Here is a 16,968-nt window from a genome sequence, read left to right as displayed (position 1 = left end):
GACATTTGTGTATACAGATAAATGTGATTTTATGTATATTGTGTTTAATGGAGAGGTATGTTGGTGTTGAAAAGTGTTATACGGATACCATTTTATAAAGAAACAACCAAAAAACCCTATATGCTGTCGATCGTCCTCATCTTTTCATCACTCCTACAGAACTTTTCAAACATGACGACATGAACATAAATGGGCCAGAGTTTATTTCCCCGTTGTGGTCGTTTTGCTAATAATCAAGGCCCAAGCTGTTGCCTTAGCAACAGAATTCCACTGAAAAGGTCTATTGATCTCCATAGAGTATAGGAGTTCTTCCTGTGTAAGTCATGTTAGCCTGTGAGTGGAGTGTGCTTCAGGGTAAGCACCCTGTCCGGTCGTTGTGCTGCTGCATCTCCAATTCTCTTCACGTTGCTCATTAGTAAATCAATGCCTGTGTCCCTGGGGTCCGAGGGGAGACTATTGGATCCTGTAGCTTAGTAATCATTATTACATGGAGTGGGGAACACCAATGTTGAGGCTAGGGCAGATTACATCCATACAAACCTCGATCACTGTCTGTCTTCTAAGAGTCTAAAGTGAAGTCCATTGTGCAGTAGACTATAAGATAAGATAAGATAAGATAAGATAAGATATCCCTTTATTGATCCCCTTGGGGAAATTCGGGCGTCATAGCTACAAGGGGGAGGGGAGATACAAGTATGGCCAGGGTAATAGAAGAAAGACATAAATATAGGCAATAAAACAATACCTGAATATAGGAATATGGGAATGATAAACAGTGTAACTGTAAACACTATAATTAACTCTGAATATAAAATATGAGACAAATAAACAGTATACACAAGGTGCAAGTGAGGGTTTATGAAGTCTATACTAGCTGTCTGAATAATACGGCTATTGAATCTCATCCATTCAATATAACACCTGAATATGACATCACACGTTTGCTGTAAATTGTACGGCGAACGGATCAGAGGTGTAATTGAAAAAAGAAACTGTGAAAATGTTACATCCATCCATATGTGACAGGTGTGATATTCTTTCTGCACAAATCGTATATATCCTTGACCTCTTTATCTTGGCGTGTCTGAGTCATGTTCCATGTAACACATTCGACTATTGACCTGCTTCCTGCAGAGCAAATTACCTCATGCAAATCAAAACCAAACAAATCGATACTATTTAACACACCTGCAGAGCAGAGACTTCCATCATGAGGGTTTGAATTCCGGCAAAATGTAGCGCTAACTATAGGGATGTCCAGATCGGATCGGGAAAAATCGGTCTTGGAGCCAATAATGGTATATTTTAATTGATCAGTATTAAATATATTAAACCTGATGGTCCTTTGTGAAAAATAAATGGGACAGCTGTGATGCAGGCTAAATGTTCCTTGATGCAGAGCTATTGAATTGCCAAACACATCTTACCTATTACATTGGATTGGTTTTTACTAACTTTACAAGTGTGCACGGTGCAGCTGTATTATAGGAAAATTCAAATATCGGATCGGGACTCAATATGACTGAAATGGTAAAATACTTTTTTTTTTAACTTGATCCTTTGTGCTATAGGGAAGGTCCAGGGGTGACCAATGTTATATACTAGGAAACTTATTTTACATTAGATTCAAATGTATTGTCAGTATACAGCACAAATACAGTACAACAAAAAGAGGTTTGGCATCCAACCAGAGTGCAAATATAACAGTAAAGTGCAGTAGTAATATACAATGTATAGGTGATAAAACTGGGTATAAATTATATAAATGAGTAGTACTGCGTAATAGTGCTAATCAGATGCATGTACAGTGTTATAGTATTATTATGTACAGTGATAAAGGTATAAAGACACTATGGTAAGTCATACTGGCCAGCAGTGTAACTAAGAGTAGGTAAGGGATATGTACAGATATAGATACTATCTACAGATGTGTAAAAGTATTATATTCAGGTATACAGACAGATATATATGTATGTGTAGCCGGTATCAGGCCTAAGCAGTAAGTATTAATGTATGCTATCTATCATACAGTTATATGGGTTATGCACCTCAAGTTTCAAGTTTCTTTAATAGTTGTCATACAGAAGTACAGAATACTTTTGTACAAAATGCTTCTTACTGTTGCGCTCCAGAGACTGTGCAAGACAAGATAAGTATGAAATAAAAACATAGTAAAATTAGAAGTAAAAAAAAGAGGTCACAGTGTTCAGTTTAGACATATGTACAATGTTCGATGCAGAATAGACGTAGTTACCATACAATATACAATACTGTGCAGTGTACTAATATACAATACTATATAGTGCAAGGCAGAAATGGAGAAATGGGACGAGGTGCAATTTAGGTACAATTCACAGTAGGTGTACGAGTTGTAGTGCAAATCCTTTATCAATAAATATAAAGTGTAAGTGTGTTTGTGTGATCTAAAGTGTGGAGAGTGGGTGCTGCAGTGTGTTGTTTGTTTGAGTGAGTGTGTGCGTGTGGGTGTGTGTGCTGTGTGCATTTGATGGTTGTTGCATAGTGATTATTGTTCGTTTAGCGATTATTGTTCGTTTAGCAGCCTGATGGCCTGGGGATAGAAGCTTCTTCTGAGTATTTCTGTGCTCGCCTTAAGACTCCGGTATCGCTTGCCTGACCGCAGCAGTTCAAAGAGGCAGTTGTTCGGGTGGCTCGAGTCCTTAATAATTCTCTTAGCCTTCCCCTTGCACCGCTTGTCGTAAATGTTCTGGAGGGTGGGAAGCCCCCCTCCAATTGTGCGTTCGGCTGCACGTGTCACTCTTTGTAGTCTGCTACGGTCTTGTGCAGTGCTATTCCCAAACCAGGAGGTGATGTTGCCGGTCAGGATGCTCTCTATTGTACATGAGTAGAAGTTCTTAAGGATCTTCTGACTGACTTGGAACTTCCTTAGGCGCCTGAGGAAGTAGAGGCGTGTGTGTATAACTATATAAAAAGGATTTTATGCAGGTATATTCAGACAGATATGGAAATAATACAGTAATACATGTGCATGCTATCATAAAGAGTTATAACTATAAGGGTAGACTATGGTTTGAGGTATGTGTATAGTTGTGTAGATAGTTAAAGCATAGGCAGTAAATGGTAAATGGACTGCATTTATAAGCGCTTTACAACGTGTGCCTCACACACTGATGCAACCATGCAAGGTCAGGTGCCAACCTGCTCATCAGGAGCAGTTAGGGGTTAAGACTTAACAACCGTACTTAAGTGTCTTGCTCAAGGACACCTCGGGAGGAGCCGGAATCGAACCGGGGATTCAGAGTCGCCTCTAAGCCAACTACTAACCACACCACCACAGGTAAATGTTTTGACGGATGGTGAAATCATGAGAGTCAGCCTCCTGTCAGAAGCAGCAGCAGTGACGAGAATAAATCTCCATTGCATCTGATAACGTGTCCAACCCAGACAGGTAACCATTCAAACTCACCGACCCAATGCACGTGTTAATTTGACAGGAAACGCCCGTTGTGTTCGCTGCCAGCCAGCCACGTGGAACGTGTTTTCTCATAGCTAATCAGCCGGAATGGTCATGGCTGTTGCCCCAGTGACATGCCTGTTAAGAGCATAATTGGGCAAAATCCGGTGAGGGATATTTCATGCAGTTCATGGGTGTAGAATGTAGATACACACAGCATTTGCATGTCTGTAAATGGTACCTTTTGTGTTGCTGTATCTCGTGTTTTTTCTTCGTATTGCAGTTTAGTGCTGCTGGTGGTGTATGCTGTGCTGTGTACACACACACATCACATGCACGCACGCATGCATGTGCATCCGTAGCGAGTCTGTGGGGCAGGTGCAGTGTGTGGGTCCTGAGGGGCTGTAATGGGATGAGGTCCAACCAGAATGAGTATTTGATGATAGGGGCTGCACTCATCCCCCGGGACTCTGCCTGGAACGCAATTATCCTCCTGATCCCTATTCAATTCACTACTATAGGCTACATACGGCTCGCATCACACCGTGCCCTGCAAGACTGGCACACCTCGCGACAACAACGATATCAAAATACGAATTAACTTAAATTGTAAATCTACGCTCATGTAAAGATCGGCTCAATGATTTATAATTATAGCCCAACGTTTTGGAGAGGTATTGGGTGTCATTTCTGTTTTATGACGCCCCCAAGCACTGCAATAACGCTCCAGGACAATTGGATTTATACACGCCTCGTTTCCCCTACCTTGCTAATTGTTTATTAAGGGTTGCGTGACCGCCCTGGACAGTCACTAACAGTGGGAGCCTAACCCCCCCCCCCCCTGCCATGTAAACAATGACCATAGAGAAAAATTATCTTTGTCATGTAACCTAACCTACCCCATTTTTATCTGAGAAAACATTTCCCAATATCTTATATACCATATATGTATTTATTTATTCTCACCTCATATGTATACCTATCCTCTGTCTGTACTTCCTGCACATAGTCCCTTACTATATCTGTACATATCCTACTCTTACTAGTTACACTGCTGGCCAGTAGTAGTCATACTCTATTTATATAATACACTCTGTACATATCTGATTAGCACTACACTCAGTAGTACTAACTTGTATTTTGTACATAATGTATTTTGTACATTGTATATTGCACTTTACTGTTACATTTGCACTCATGGTTGGACGTCAAACTTATTTTCGTTGTACTGTACTTGTGCTGTATAATGACAATACATTTTAATCTAATCTAATCTTCTCCTTACTGTGAGATTCTTACTATGGAAACACTGAAAAGAGCCTCACTGGTGTGATATGCAAATGAGATCCACTGTAAAACGTCTCCATCTCGCTTGGCTCACAACAGCTTGCATAAAATAGCACTAAGGAATCTGAGAGCGACAATCATTTTGATTCAGGCCTCACTGTCCAATCTCACAATCACACTCACCCTGCCACACTCAGACATGGCTAAATAACATTTCCTCCTCAGCACTGTTTAAGACTTTGTGACACGTTGTGTTTTTTTTATAATCTTGCATCTTTTATGATCAGGGGAGGATTGCTTACATCCGATTGTTTTTTTCTCTCTCTACCGGGCAGGCTTTCAACAGTTTTTATGTTAGATCCATCGTGGGTCTTTCCAATTCCCCTGCCCCCCATACCACATGCTGATGACAGCTTCATACCAGCTCTCTCTGCATCTCGCGCTGTCAGGCGCAGAGACAAAGGATAAGGGCCTGATTAGATTTCATACAATTGTGAACATCCCGGAAAGCACGGTGACAAGGCTATCTGGATACAATACGGCAGAATTCCGTGATAATAGACAGAACGTGTTTAGATAGCAGATAAATCATTATCAGCATAGATACAATCTTCCATTGTATCTGTCACAGCCGTTTTTTCCTTTTTTCCCTTGGACTTGTATTATTCACCTTTCTTGCTTATCTTATTAAATGTTTTGGGATCAAACACCCCTCCCCCCTTGCTCATGAACAATTTGTTTCTGCAACAACAGCAAGTCTGACACTGCAGTTTTACTATGGGATATGCCTGAGATTATATGCCCCCCCCCCCCCCAATATCACATGATTCATTGAAAGCAACATTACAGCAGAACTATGACAACACATCTAATAAAACATGTCATCATTGTAGCCCCTCCATGGATCAAACCATATAAAAAAAAGCCCATACAATTTCACTACGACAGTTAAAATGAACACAATACAAACTTTTATTTGACAATTTTTTTTTAAATAATATCCCATATTAACAAAGCTTCCTACACAGTAGGAGTGCTGATCTGGCGTCAGTGACCAGGTTCATAAGGTAAATGACTGAAGCTGACTCTAGATCAGTACTCACTCAGTGAGGCTTTGTGAATATCATGCAGCGATGTTCCCGGTCTTGGACGACAAGGAGCCTCTGCATGCAAGCAGCCACGAAGCGGGACACAGGTGTGTGTGTGAGGGGGGGAGGATCCTGCCTTTGTGATCTGTCACTAGGGGCCAGATAGGCCAGGCTGGAGGAGCTTAGGCACGTGCCGAGGGAGCCCCCCCCCCCCCCCCCCCCCACACACACAGAGGGCTCCCTATTCACAGCACCAGATGGGGGCTGGATGTGGGTTTTAATGAATACTACCCTTCCTTCACACCCTCTGGCCCCCTCTCAACAGCTCCGCCTGCAGCATGTATACAGGAGCTCGGACCTCCTGATTGGATAAGGACTGGTGAGGGACATCTCAACAATATGGTCTTTAAAAGGAAGCAATAGAAAACACAAATGGAAAATGTTTTGAAATTGTACTTCTACAACCAGCCATTCAAATGACTTGTTTCTGCGCTCACAACCAAACACCTTGTATGAGCAAAGATGCCAAATGTAAATGTAGAAATTCACATCGCAATGAACTGTAAGACATGTTGCCTTTTATATTTTCAGAATTTCATAGCTATACCAAACTGGTTTTGGGATGTATGTCTGTAAGGAGGCATCGACCCTCTGAACTGGATTAGTGGCACTGTAGAATCAAATGACTGGATCAGTCACCGATTGCCTGAAACACTACAATTACACAACCCTGTAATTTTAACCTGGCATGCAGCTTAAGAGCAGTGGGCAATTTGTTTGAATTTGTCAAGTGGGATTGGTGGGTAGGTAAATATATGTTTTCACTCAAAAGGGATGTATTTAATTATTTGTTTGAACAAGCAGGATGCCAACACACTTCCTCTAACCCCATTGCCCTGGCAGAATGTTAGAAACCCTAATCTCTCCCTATATATAGAATAAATACATTGCCAGAAAGAAGAAAAAAAAGTTTTCACTTTATCTTTTAGTATCACTTGTGCCTCACACAGGTGTATTTGCCCTATATACTATCAACAATGACTCATAACGGTTCTCATATGGATGCAATTGACATAATGTGATTTGGTGGTGCTGGTGAATCAGACAGCAGCAGCAGCAGCGGCAGCAGCAGCACATGTGAAGCACCACCACGGTGGCTGACCTGCTCCGCAAGCAGCAGTGACGCAATATAACAATAAACAAGCAATACTGTGAAAGAAATGGGAATAGGAAAATCTGAATAACAAGGACATCACATTGATAAGAAATAGCATACGTTCATGAATTTAGGCAGTTAAGATTGAACTAGTTAACGTTAGCATGTTAGATCCATTTAAGCAGTGTTTTCTTCTATCCCAGTGCATATGTTCTTTATTGGATGGAAATAAATTGCTTGTGTACGTGCCGCTCCACCCCTTACTCAGTGACCCTTGTCTGTCTCCATGTGAATTGCTTTCAGTGTGTGTGTGTTAAACGAGCCGTGGCCATGTTGGGGTTTCCACACACACACACATATGGCGGCTGGTGCTGTAATGTGCTGTCTGCTGGTGTTATGTCACACAGACACACCAGCCATTGTGGAGGGTTTGATTGAAGATGCCAGATCTGACTAATTGCTCCCTCAGCAGCAGAGGTGCTTGGATACATGGTCGAGGTTTAAGGTGTGAATTGGAACCAAACCCAATTTTTTTTTATATATAATCAGGAGCCCTGTTCAGGTTTTTGGCGAGAAGGGCATTGACATATGGTGTATGTCAAATGATGTGTTCAGTCAAAAAGAAAAAAATTACAACTACATAATGCTTCTTTCACTATTTGTCATCTCTTTATGGTCTTATGATTCACAAAATATATCTGAAACTATAGAAGACTTACAAATACAGAATGGTTAAGGAGAGCTGCAATGTTCTTTGTCCAATCACCCAAAATAAACGGGCCAACATAGGCTTGATATTCTGTTCTAATTCTACCAACTAATGTTATATTTTCCCTTGTGAGATTATTTCAGAGAACCTCATAAATCAACAAAGAAAGGATGACCTTAAAATGGCTCTGTTATAGTGCTTCTATACTCATTTGATGGTAAGATGAAATTGACGATGCAGCATGAAGCCCTGGGTCTCTGGGGACCTGCTGCTTGGCTCTTCCTTCAGTTTAACCAGGCACACGATGCTACCAGTGATTAGATACGTGGTGCTACCATCTGGCAAACCCCTATATGTTTATCTAGGATGTGTGCACAGGAAACACAATTAAAAGCCTAGTATATCAATTGACAAGTAGCTAAGTGATTCAGAATGTTTTTATTTTATTCTGATGGCTGTAGAACAACTGCATTGGCAACAACCTACTCCAAAATGTTTGTTTTGTTTTTTTTAATCTTCAGGCATATGCCAGAATCACATCACAATGTATAATGGGATTTCATAACAGACAGTTTCATATATGAAATTTGTCTTTTGTAACTAAATGATCAATTCTGTCTTGTAAATAATTCACCAGTGACGAGTATTATGATCATGTGCATGACAGATTCTCAGATGAGAACAGATGACTCCTCATCCAAAGAGGTGGGTTTGGTCAGTTTCCTGCCCGGTGGGCATTAGCTATATGAACAGACTGTTACTTTTTGAGCTCAGCGAGGTCAGAGAGGAGGTCACCCCAGACACTCAGACCTCTTTCATCAAAGTCTCCATCAGATATCTTCAGAACATTCAGCTCTTGTACCGTGTCCTCTCTCAGTGAGGGGCAAGCCTTGAACAAGGCCAGAAAATGCTTCGCCAGCATCTGGTAGGACATTCTGATGCTGGCTGCGCTTGTTTGAACCCATTCTCCCTCATTTAGATCAAACTCCATGTCCGAGGCCCATTTTTTCAGTACGTTACAGTAGGCAACCGCAAATGTCACGCGTTGCTGGGCAAGGTCTGTTAGAAGTCCAGTGGACAATGAATAACACATATTTTGCAGCAGGCTGTCATTGTGCTGTAACCAGTCCAAGAGGAAGTCCCCTGACACGTCTTCTAAAGTATTTTTGTTTTTCCTAGTCAGCAGAGCTGCAGCAATGACTAAATAGATATGGCCCTCACATGTCTGCAGGATGGAGTCCAACAGTGTTTGTGCTACGCCAACCTTGTTGCCCTTGCAGAGCAGCTCATCCAGCCTCTCCATCAGCAGCGCGCCCTGCACCTCTGCGTCGGGACCGAGACGCGAGGTGGATCTCGCGAGATGTAGGACTTTACACGCTGATGTGTACTCAATGAGCTGGTTGTAATTGCCAGGCAGTTCTTCTCCATTAGTGTCCAGAGGACCGGGAGAGGTTAAGAGTATTTCTAGGATAGATCTAGGCAGAGCAGTGTTCTCCAACAGCCTCACCAGAAGCAGGTGTCGACACTGGGAAAGGTCTGAGAACGTGATTCCCGTGTTGTGCTGCTCTTCGAAGGCGGCTCGTAAACGTTCGTTTGTGTCCCGGAGGCGTTTTTCCACAACTTCCTTGATTGAGGAGTTCGTGTGAAACCTCGAGTAAATGTGTTCACAGTAATGAGTCCACTGAAAGGCCCTCGCGAGGGTCTGTTTGTCCCATTGTTTCACCATGTCGCTCTGGGCCACGGCTAGTAGCTCTGTCGTCCTCTCCAAGTTCCCCAGAACCGCCTCCATGTGGCGCTCTCTGCGTTCACAACACCTCAGTCGTGGCGTCCTGGTGTAGAAACGTTCCCATTCTCAATAAAGAGACCAATAACGGGAGTCAAAATATTCACTTTACCTTCTCCGGTCCCCAAAATTACGATATTTAGCTCACTGTTGACAACAAGCCGAAATTACATGGTTAGCAATGTGTTTTTGTTGCTCCGCACTACTTCCTTCAGACTGTTGTTTTGCTTCTCCTGCTGCAGCTGCCGGCGCGCGCGCGTGCGCAGTCTCGTCAATTTAATTAAATCCTTCACAATAAAAGCCACAAAAAGGATTTACAATTATATCATTTCCAAGAAGTCGCACCTCACTAGTTACCCCTCTTCCAATAAACAAAAAAGGAAACCCTAAAAAAACTACTTAATAACGACGACAAATACAGAAACTAGATGTAGCACCATCAGTTGAAGTTGAATAAATAGTTTATAGGCTCCCTACTATATAATATAATGCTTAAAATATATTGGAGAGAAAATAATGTCTTGGTATGACGATGGTCTGCAGTGCCAAGCTAATAATACTTCTTGGTAATATCACATTGAGGCAACACAACGCAAAGAGGGTGAGGTTTGGAAGAATTGGCTACCAACACAGCAAGATGAAAACTTCCCTCCCATCAGCAGCGAGGGGAGATTATCTTGCATGTGTGCAGCGAGAGACTTTTCCCAGACTGCAGTCACTGTTTTGGAAGCTTGGCGAACCCCAGAGTAGGTGTGCAGCTGGAAGCATGAATATTGGAACCCCGGAGCGTAAAGCACGCGCAAGGTCCGCATCGAAGAGTTGAATCGCAGGGTAAATAGATTTTTGTTGTGTGGATTAGCATATGCGAGAGATAGAGAGAGTGAGAGAAAGAGAGAGTGAGAGAAAGAGAGAGGGAGAGGGGGGGGCCGGGGGGGTATTCGCTGCTTTGATTAAATTAATCACAACAACTTGCACGGCTTAATTGGGAAATGCAAGATTTTATCCGAGCCATTCGTCATAATTAGTGTAGCCTACAATAACCTACCTGTATAGCACATTAACCTTTGAGAACAAATCTGCTTTTGTCTCCCGGGCTATCTCACGAGAGGGGTGTGCTGTCTGCTCCACATGTAAATCAGCCCAGACAATTAAGTACAGAAAGCTTAACTTACTCCATCTCCATCCACAACAATCCTGTGTTAATACACGGTTTATTCAGGGTTTCTATAGCATAAACTTATTTAACCCAACTGTAATTGAAAGCATGTGAAACATTTCGGACAACTGTAAATGCACACTTTTATAGGATTCAGTGGGTGTTCTATACTGGATTTCAGTCATAACATGTCAGACATTTTTCTTGGGCAAACTTTGATCCTGTTCCCAGAATGGTTAAATTACTGTTGTGGTTTCTTTTATTTGTGACAAAAATAGGGCCATTGTAAATGAAGAAACAGGTTTAAAATCTTATTACAGTTGTAAATGAAATAGCCAACCTATAATATTGTATATGTAGTGGCAAAAGTATATGGTAGCTGTGCCTACTACACAGAATTTAATCATTATACCAGAACATATGACTGTCTGTAAACCCTTTGTTGCTTTGCTATTTATACCACTGACCAGTATGGCTTACTACCATACTGTATGTTTATACTTGTATCACTGTACATAATAATAATAATAATAATAATAATAATAATAATAATAATGTATATACGTCAGATAAACATATTTACTAATCAACTTTGTTTTATATTTTCCATTGAATCACTTGTTACACTGTATATTACTGTATACACTGTATATTGTTATGCACTTTACTGTTACCGTGCTCTCTGGTTAGATGCCAACTTCTTTTCATTGTACTGTACTTGTCCGTACGATGACAATACATGTGAATCTGATCTAATCTTATCTGATCTAATTGGTTGGTCATGTAAATTATATGATAAAGGGTGGATTAGGCCTAAAACAAGGCCAGTCACTCTGTGAAATATGGTCCACGCCATTCCATCTGGCTCACTAACAAACATGAGGTCACGTTACCTCTTCAGTGTTATTGGAACAAGTGATATGAACCTTGAATATATAAACCAGTATGATCCCAGTTCCATACTATACTGTTGCTTTAAGCAGGCTATGGATGATTCCATTACATCATAGTATATATTCTGGATACCATGCTATAGCTTTTTTGGCAAATTATGAATCCTTTTTTTCCCTTTCCTTTTTTTTTTAATTCTGAGACCTGAATATGCCACTCATCAACAGTATAAAGTATAATCTCTAGACTATAAACACGTTGAGTCTCCGGTAGCCCTGTTGAAGCAGCCAGGTCAGCCTGTTGGAGAGGTGAGAGGAGTGAAGGGTTAAGGGGGACAAGTGTCTCTTGTGTTTTCTAACGAACGTGACTCATCAGCACTCCAGATTCACAGCCCCGTCTCAGAGTCATCCGGAACCAACTTTGGTTATGACTGTTATGACTGCTTTATTTTAGGGTTACAAAGAGGCCATTGTCTTTTGGACTGATACATTGTATGTTTGTGTAACCTTTTGCTAAGACCTTTTAAATCAAAAACAGACAGTAGGTACTGGTACTCACTGTACACGCCATCCTCTGGGTCTGGGCAATATTCTCTGCATTTTCCAGATTGATGTAAATATCAGGATAACAACACTGGTTATATGAGAGGGAGGACAAATTCAAGGGCTGATCATTCCCCATATGCCACACATGTATAGATCAGGTATACATTATTTGCCTGCAGTTTATGAAGTCCACTTAATTAGCCCTGTATTGGGCCATAACACGGATGAATGAGGCTTGTATTATGAGAGAGGTTGGCCCAGTGCCCCGCTCTGTCTGTCAGGCCAGCACCTCAGTAGTTGTGGGAATGTAGCACCTGCGTGTCAGCACTGAGCTCCAGTGTGTAGGGTGCATAGGCTGCGATGAGGGGCTGTTGTTTTGAGGAAGATAAGATGACCTTGGCTGGACATCAAGGTTCTGGTGTCCAGTGTTTCACCATGGTGTGATTTGGTTACAGCCTCCTCCAAATAGTCTAGACTCTAGGGGCCTGTGGCTATAAGACTCTTTCACAAACTCTTGTTTTGTTTAGTTCTCTTGAAGTTCTAAAGTTTTAAAGGTCAGATTTCTTACACTGAGACTCTAACCCTTAGTCTCCAGATACTGCAGTTTTTCCTAACACCAATAGCTGACAGGAAATTAAATGTAGTCTATTTAGAATGATTATGTTTGTTTTGTCAAGTTGAAACAGTCTGTAGGCCTATAGTATACAATCTGTTAGCTATGAATTTCAATGGCAGTTTTGCATCCTTGTTTGAAACAGGGCTCTTTAAATTTGCATTGAAACATCCTGCTCCTATTTGCCTATAGAGGGGAATGCTCTATTTCAAGATGAACAAGCATGAATGAACCCAGGCTGGAAGCAACATTGACAAGATACGATCAGATTCTATTTGTTAAGGCTGTGCAATGCATTGGTTCCACTCTCTACATCACTGTATCCTAAAGCAAATTAAATGTATTCTTGTTGAGGCGAGTGACGTATAAGGATGAGGATAGTGGACCTCAGTGGAGGGAAGGGGACTGAATTTGTATCTTTTTGATATACCTCACAAGTGTGTTCCAGAGGCTTCAATGACAGTAAGAAATTGTACATTAATATTACAACCTGTTTTTCAATGATCTCTATCACTGACAAAGTCAATACCTTTGTGATGAGGACATGCATTGAGAATGTGTAAAATGTTATAATGTTTTCATTTGAAAGCTTTCCTAATGTGATCTTTCTATTTTATAATGTTTTAATTAGTAAACTTTGTAAAGAGTGGGAAATTGTAACTTTTTCAGCAGGTGTGTCATCAAGTGTCACCAGGGGCTATCCACAGTATCCTTGTGAAGTCGAGGTGTTTGCTTCACATTACAATGTCAGGTCATGCATTGAACAATTCCAACCCCAGTAATTTATACAGTGAAAACAAACTTTGGGATTGTTTATGTATCTTATTGTACTTACATCTGCTGTCCAGTTGTGGTATCGGTTACTCCCACTGGGTTACTCCTCCCTCACTCTCAATGAAATTATACTGGAGTGAAATGTTAATAATCCTATGATCTCATACCATGAACGTTTTGCCAAGAATGTGATCGAGAACGTCTACGGCCAATATCTCAATTATTAATTTTACAAGCAATACCAAATATATATACAGTACGTACGTAGGTGCCAAATATTAATCTAACTATAACTATTGATGTGATATACTGATGATATACTCTTTGTCTGAGCCGCTGTGGCTTAGGTAGCATCACGGACCGCGTGCCAGTAGTCTTGATCAGCCGTCTGTTCTCCTCCAGGGTCTGTCACATAGAAGTCCTACTGTACCAGGTTGGCCCAATATAAAGGGGTCTGTTGTGTTGTGGACGGGAGATGGGAATAGGAACTAGGCTGTCAGGGATTCTGGGAATGTTCCATGTCATTAGGTGCATGCTGTAACCCACACCAGGGAAAGAAAGGCCAGGACTTGGCCAGGAGGACAATAGCACTCTGATTCCTCTACTCTTTTGGTACCCCCACCCCCCCTCTTCCCTACTCTTGTAGGGAATAGTGAGCCAGAAAGTTAATGGTCATTCAAGCACAGCTGCTTGTATTGATTAATTGAAAATTGTAAATAGTGATACAGCACACAAATATTCACACAATTATGTACTTTGCTACTAAGTAATTTACTATGCCTATATTACTACCTACTATGCTATGTCTATACCACTATGCACTCAAGTGTGTAACACTCAAGTTCGACCCTGTTTGACAAACAATATCACTGACCCTTAGCTGCCAAAGTTGTACCCTTCCTGCTGACTTGTTGTACAGAATTTGTAAGTTTGGATAAAAGCGTCAGCTAAATGTAAATATTAATGAAATGTCCCATTCTGTCTGTGACCAGTCAGTCAATAAACTCATGGCCCGTAATATTCCACTGTGTGTGTGTTGTGCACAGTCTGATACATGGTTCCTCCTCCTCCTCCTCCTCCTCCTCCTCCTCCTCCTCCTCCTCCTCCTCCTCCTCCTCCTCCTCCTCCCCAGGCCAGTCAGAGGGAACCATGTGCAGCTCCCTGAGTCCAAAGCAGCCCAGTGGGCCAGGCCTGACAGACGTACAGCAGTACCACCAGTGGCTGGCCAGCCGACATGAAGCCAGCCTGTTGCCAATGAAGGAAGACCTGGCCCTGTGGCTGAACAACATGCTGGGTAAACTCTGCTCTGACAAGCACACACACTGTATGGCTGGGGCGATGTGGGCAAAATGCTATGTGCATGTGTGTATGTGTGTATTTGTAAAAATTCAGAATGGTCTGTTAGCTGAGTCTGAAATGTTATTTAACTGCTGGGATGACCTCACTTCCTGCCATTTGGCCAGGGTTGTTATCTGACAGAAATCTTCAGGTTAAGCAAGCCATTCAGAATCAGCCTCACATGTGATGTCATACACGGAATCAATCATCTTTAACCTAATATTTGCATAATAAATCCTATTTGGAGCCAGGAAAAATAACCTCCTGATCTACTGCCTAGTTTGCTTGATTTTGAGCATGGGGCTATCATTCAGGGTAGGGAATAATACATTTGAAATTTGGGCTGTGCTACACCCACTATTAACCCTTTCACTGCCGCACTACCAAAACGATTAACCCTTTCACTGTGACAATACACAGAGGGTTAACCCTTTCACTGCCACGCGACAGCCGGTTGTGTGATAGTAAAGGGTTAACCTTCTGTCGTGTGGCAGTGAAAGGGTTAAAGGAACACGGCAACATTATGGGAAATGTGCTCACCGTCTCCTCCAGAGTCAGACAAGAAGATAGATACCAATTTCCTCTCTGTGTGTTCGGTAGAAAGCTATCCAGCTGCAAGCTAGCCTAGCTTAGCACAGATGAATGGAAGCGGATACGGACCACCAGTGATGTACTTGAACGCGTTCAATGAACGATCGTTCATGAACGCGTTCGTATTTTGGGCGAACGTGAACTGAACGTACTGTATATCCGCTAAATGAACGTAATTGAGAACGCGTTCATTCTCAGCGCTGTATAACGGCGTTCAAAAGTGAGTTCATTCTCAGCACTCTATTATAACGGCGTTCAAAGGTGTGCCAGATTTCATATGCCTTTCAGCCGAAAACCCAGTTAAAACACACCGTAAACAGGCTTAAAAATAATGCGGAAAACCACCCAATCTGGCAACGCTCCTGTCACCCCCTGGCTACGTCATCAGACTCCTCACAACAAACAGTGGAACAGCGGAATCGGCGAGCAGAAGCCGAGAGCTGCAGCAGCACTCGCTCAGAGTCAGACTCTACCTCTACGACGTCAGCGTATGAGCATTTAAAAGAGTTTAACGTTAAAGTCAGTACTGACTCAGACGGAAAAAAATCGAACGTTTGTCTGTAAACTTTGTCCACCCGGTTTGAAGAAGCAAGTCCGTACATCGATGACGTCGACAGCAAACCTTAAACGGCACATTGAGAATAAGCAAACGACCTGTTTTTGTTTTCATAATAAAGACAATTCAAGCAAAGTTTTTCCTCATATACTGTAGAGATGAAAGCTGCAGCTGCTACTAGTGTGGACTGAATGGGCGGCAGCAAAGCGTTATGGAAATGCCAGTATTCCGATTGCTGTCTGTGGTTCAATAATTTTTACAAATAATAGCTTGCAGCAACGTATTGAAAAAATAACTACCAAAATGGACCATTCAATATCTCCTTTATGTTCGAAATGTCAACCAGATCTGGGTACCTACTATCACTACTTTTGGGAATGTAAGTGTTTATCCAGGTTCTGGGGCCAAGTGGCACGTGAGTTAAGCGACATTTTCAAGGTGAAAATAAAGAAGGATCCGGGAGCTTTCTTACTGGGACTCCCATCAAAGGAAATTCATTTGACACCCTTACACCCTTAAACTATTTGATAAACTTCTACTTTCAGCCCGGAAATGCATTCTGATAAACTGGATTAAGGATAAGCCTCCATCTATACAAATGTGGTATATAGAGAGATCTTCGGTGTGCTACCCCATGAAAGACTCTGTGCAATGCATAGAGGCAACGACGCTTCCTTTCAGGAGGTGTGGGCCCCACTGTTAGACTATTTTCCTGCAAAAAATTCTCGGATCCTTCTAAAGGCCCAATGCCCCATTGTATGGACAGACCTAGGATAGAAAAAAATAAATATGTATGTCTACATGTGAATGGGCTCGAGGGAAGTGCAATACTGTACAGTGCCTGTCTTGGTTTGCTTTCCTTTTTGCTTGTTTTTCTTTTTGTTTTGTTTTTGCTTGCTTATGGTGTGGATGATGGCATGGCATAGATGAACTGGAGGACCCCCCCCCCCCCTTGTCCCAATGTGTGTTTTTGTAATGTAAGTAACTGTATGTGAAAAATCTAAAAAAAAAAAAAAAATACAAAAAAGAACTATAAACTATAAATTTG

The 16,968-nt window shown here is 41.8% G+C and overlaps 2 protein-coding genes across 2 annotated transcripts in view; one reads left to right on the top strand and one right to left on the bottom strand.

The window, feature by feature from the left end:
* Nucleotides 1-8,250: 8,250 nt before the first annotated feature.
* On the bottom strand, nt 8,251-9,678 carry fancf (FA complementation group F). Its single transcript, XM_084334671.1, has one exon. It carries the CDS (start codon nt 9,460-9,462, stop codon nt 8,431-8,433), a length of 1,032 nt encoding a protein of 343 aa, XP_084190797.1. The 5' UTR covers nt 9,463-9,678; the 3' UTR covers nt 8,251-8,430.
* A 472-nt stretch (nt 9,679-10,150) lies between these two features.
* The window catches only part of gas2a (growth arrest-specific 2a), a 58,034-nt gene continuing 51,216 nt past the window's right edge, over nt 10,151-16,968 (top strand). Inside the window, exons 1-2 of the mRNA XM_084334727.1 lie at nt 10,151-10,287; nt 14,568-14,729. Coding sequence (XP_084190853.1) covers nt 14,585-14,729 — 145 coding nt within the window. The 5' untranslated portion in view covers nt 10,151-10,287; nt 14,568-14,584. The remainder of the gene's footprint in view (nt 10,288-14,567; nt 14,730-16,968) is intronic.

Source organism: Notolepis coatsorum (genome assembly GCF_963971535.1).
Source record: "Notolepis coatsorum genome assembly, chromosome: 18".
Classification (NCBI taxonomy): Eukaryota; Metazoa; Chordata; class Actinopteri; order Aulopiformes; family Paralepididae; genus Notolepis; species Notolepis coatsorum.
The sequence above is the reverse complement of the archived record's forward strand: the minus strand, read 5'-3'. Positions and strand labels throughout refer to the sequence as shown.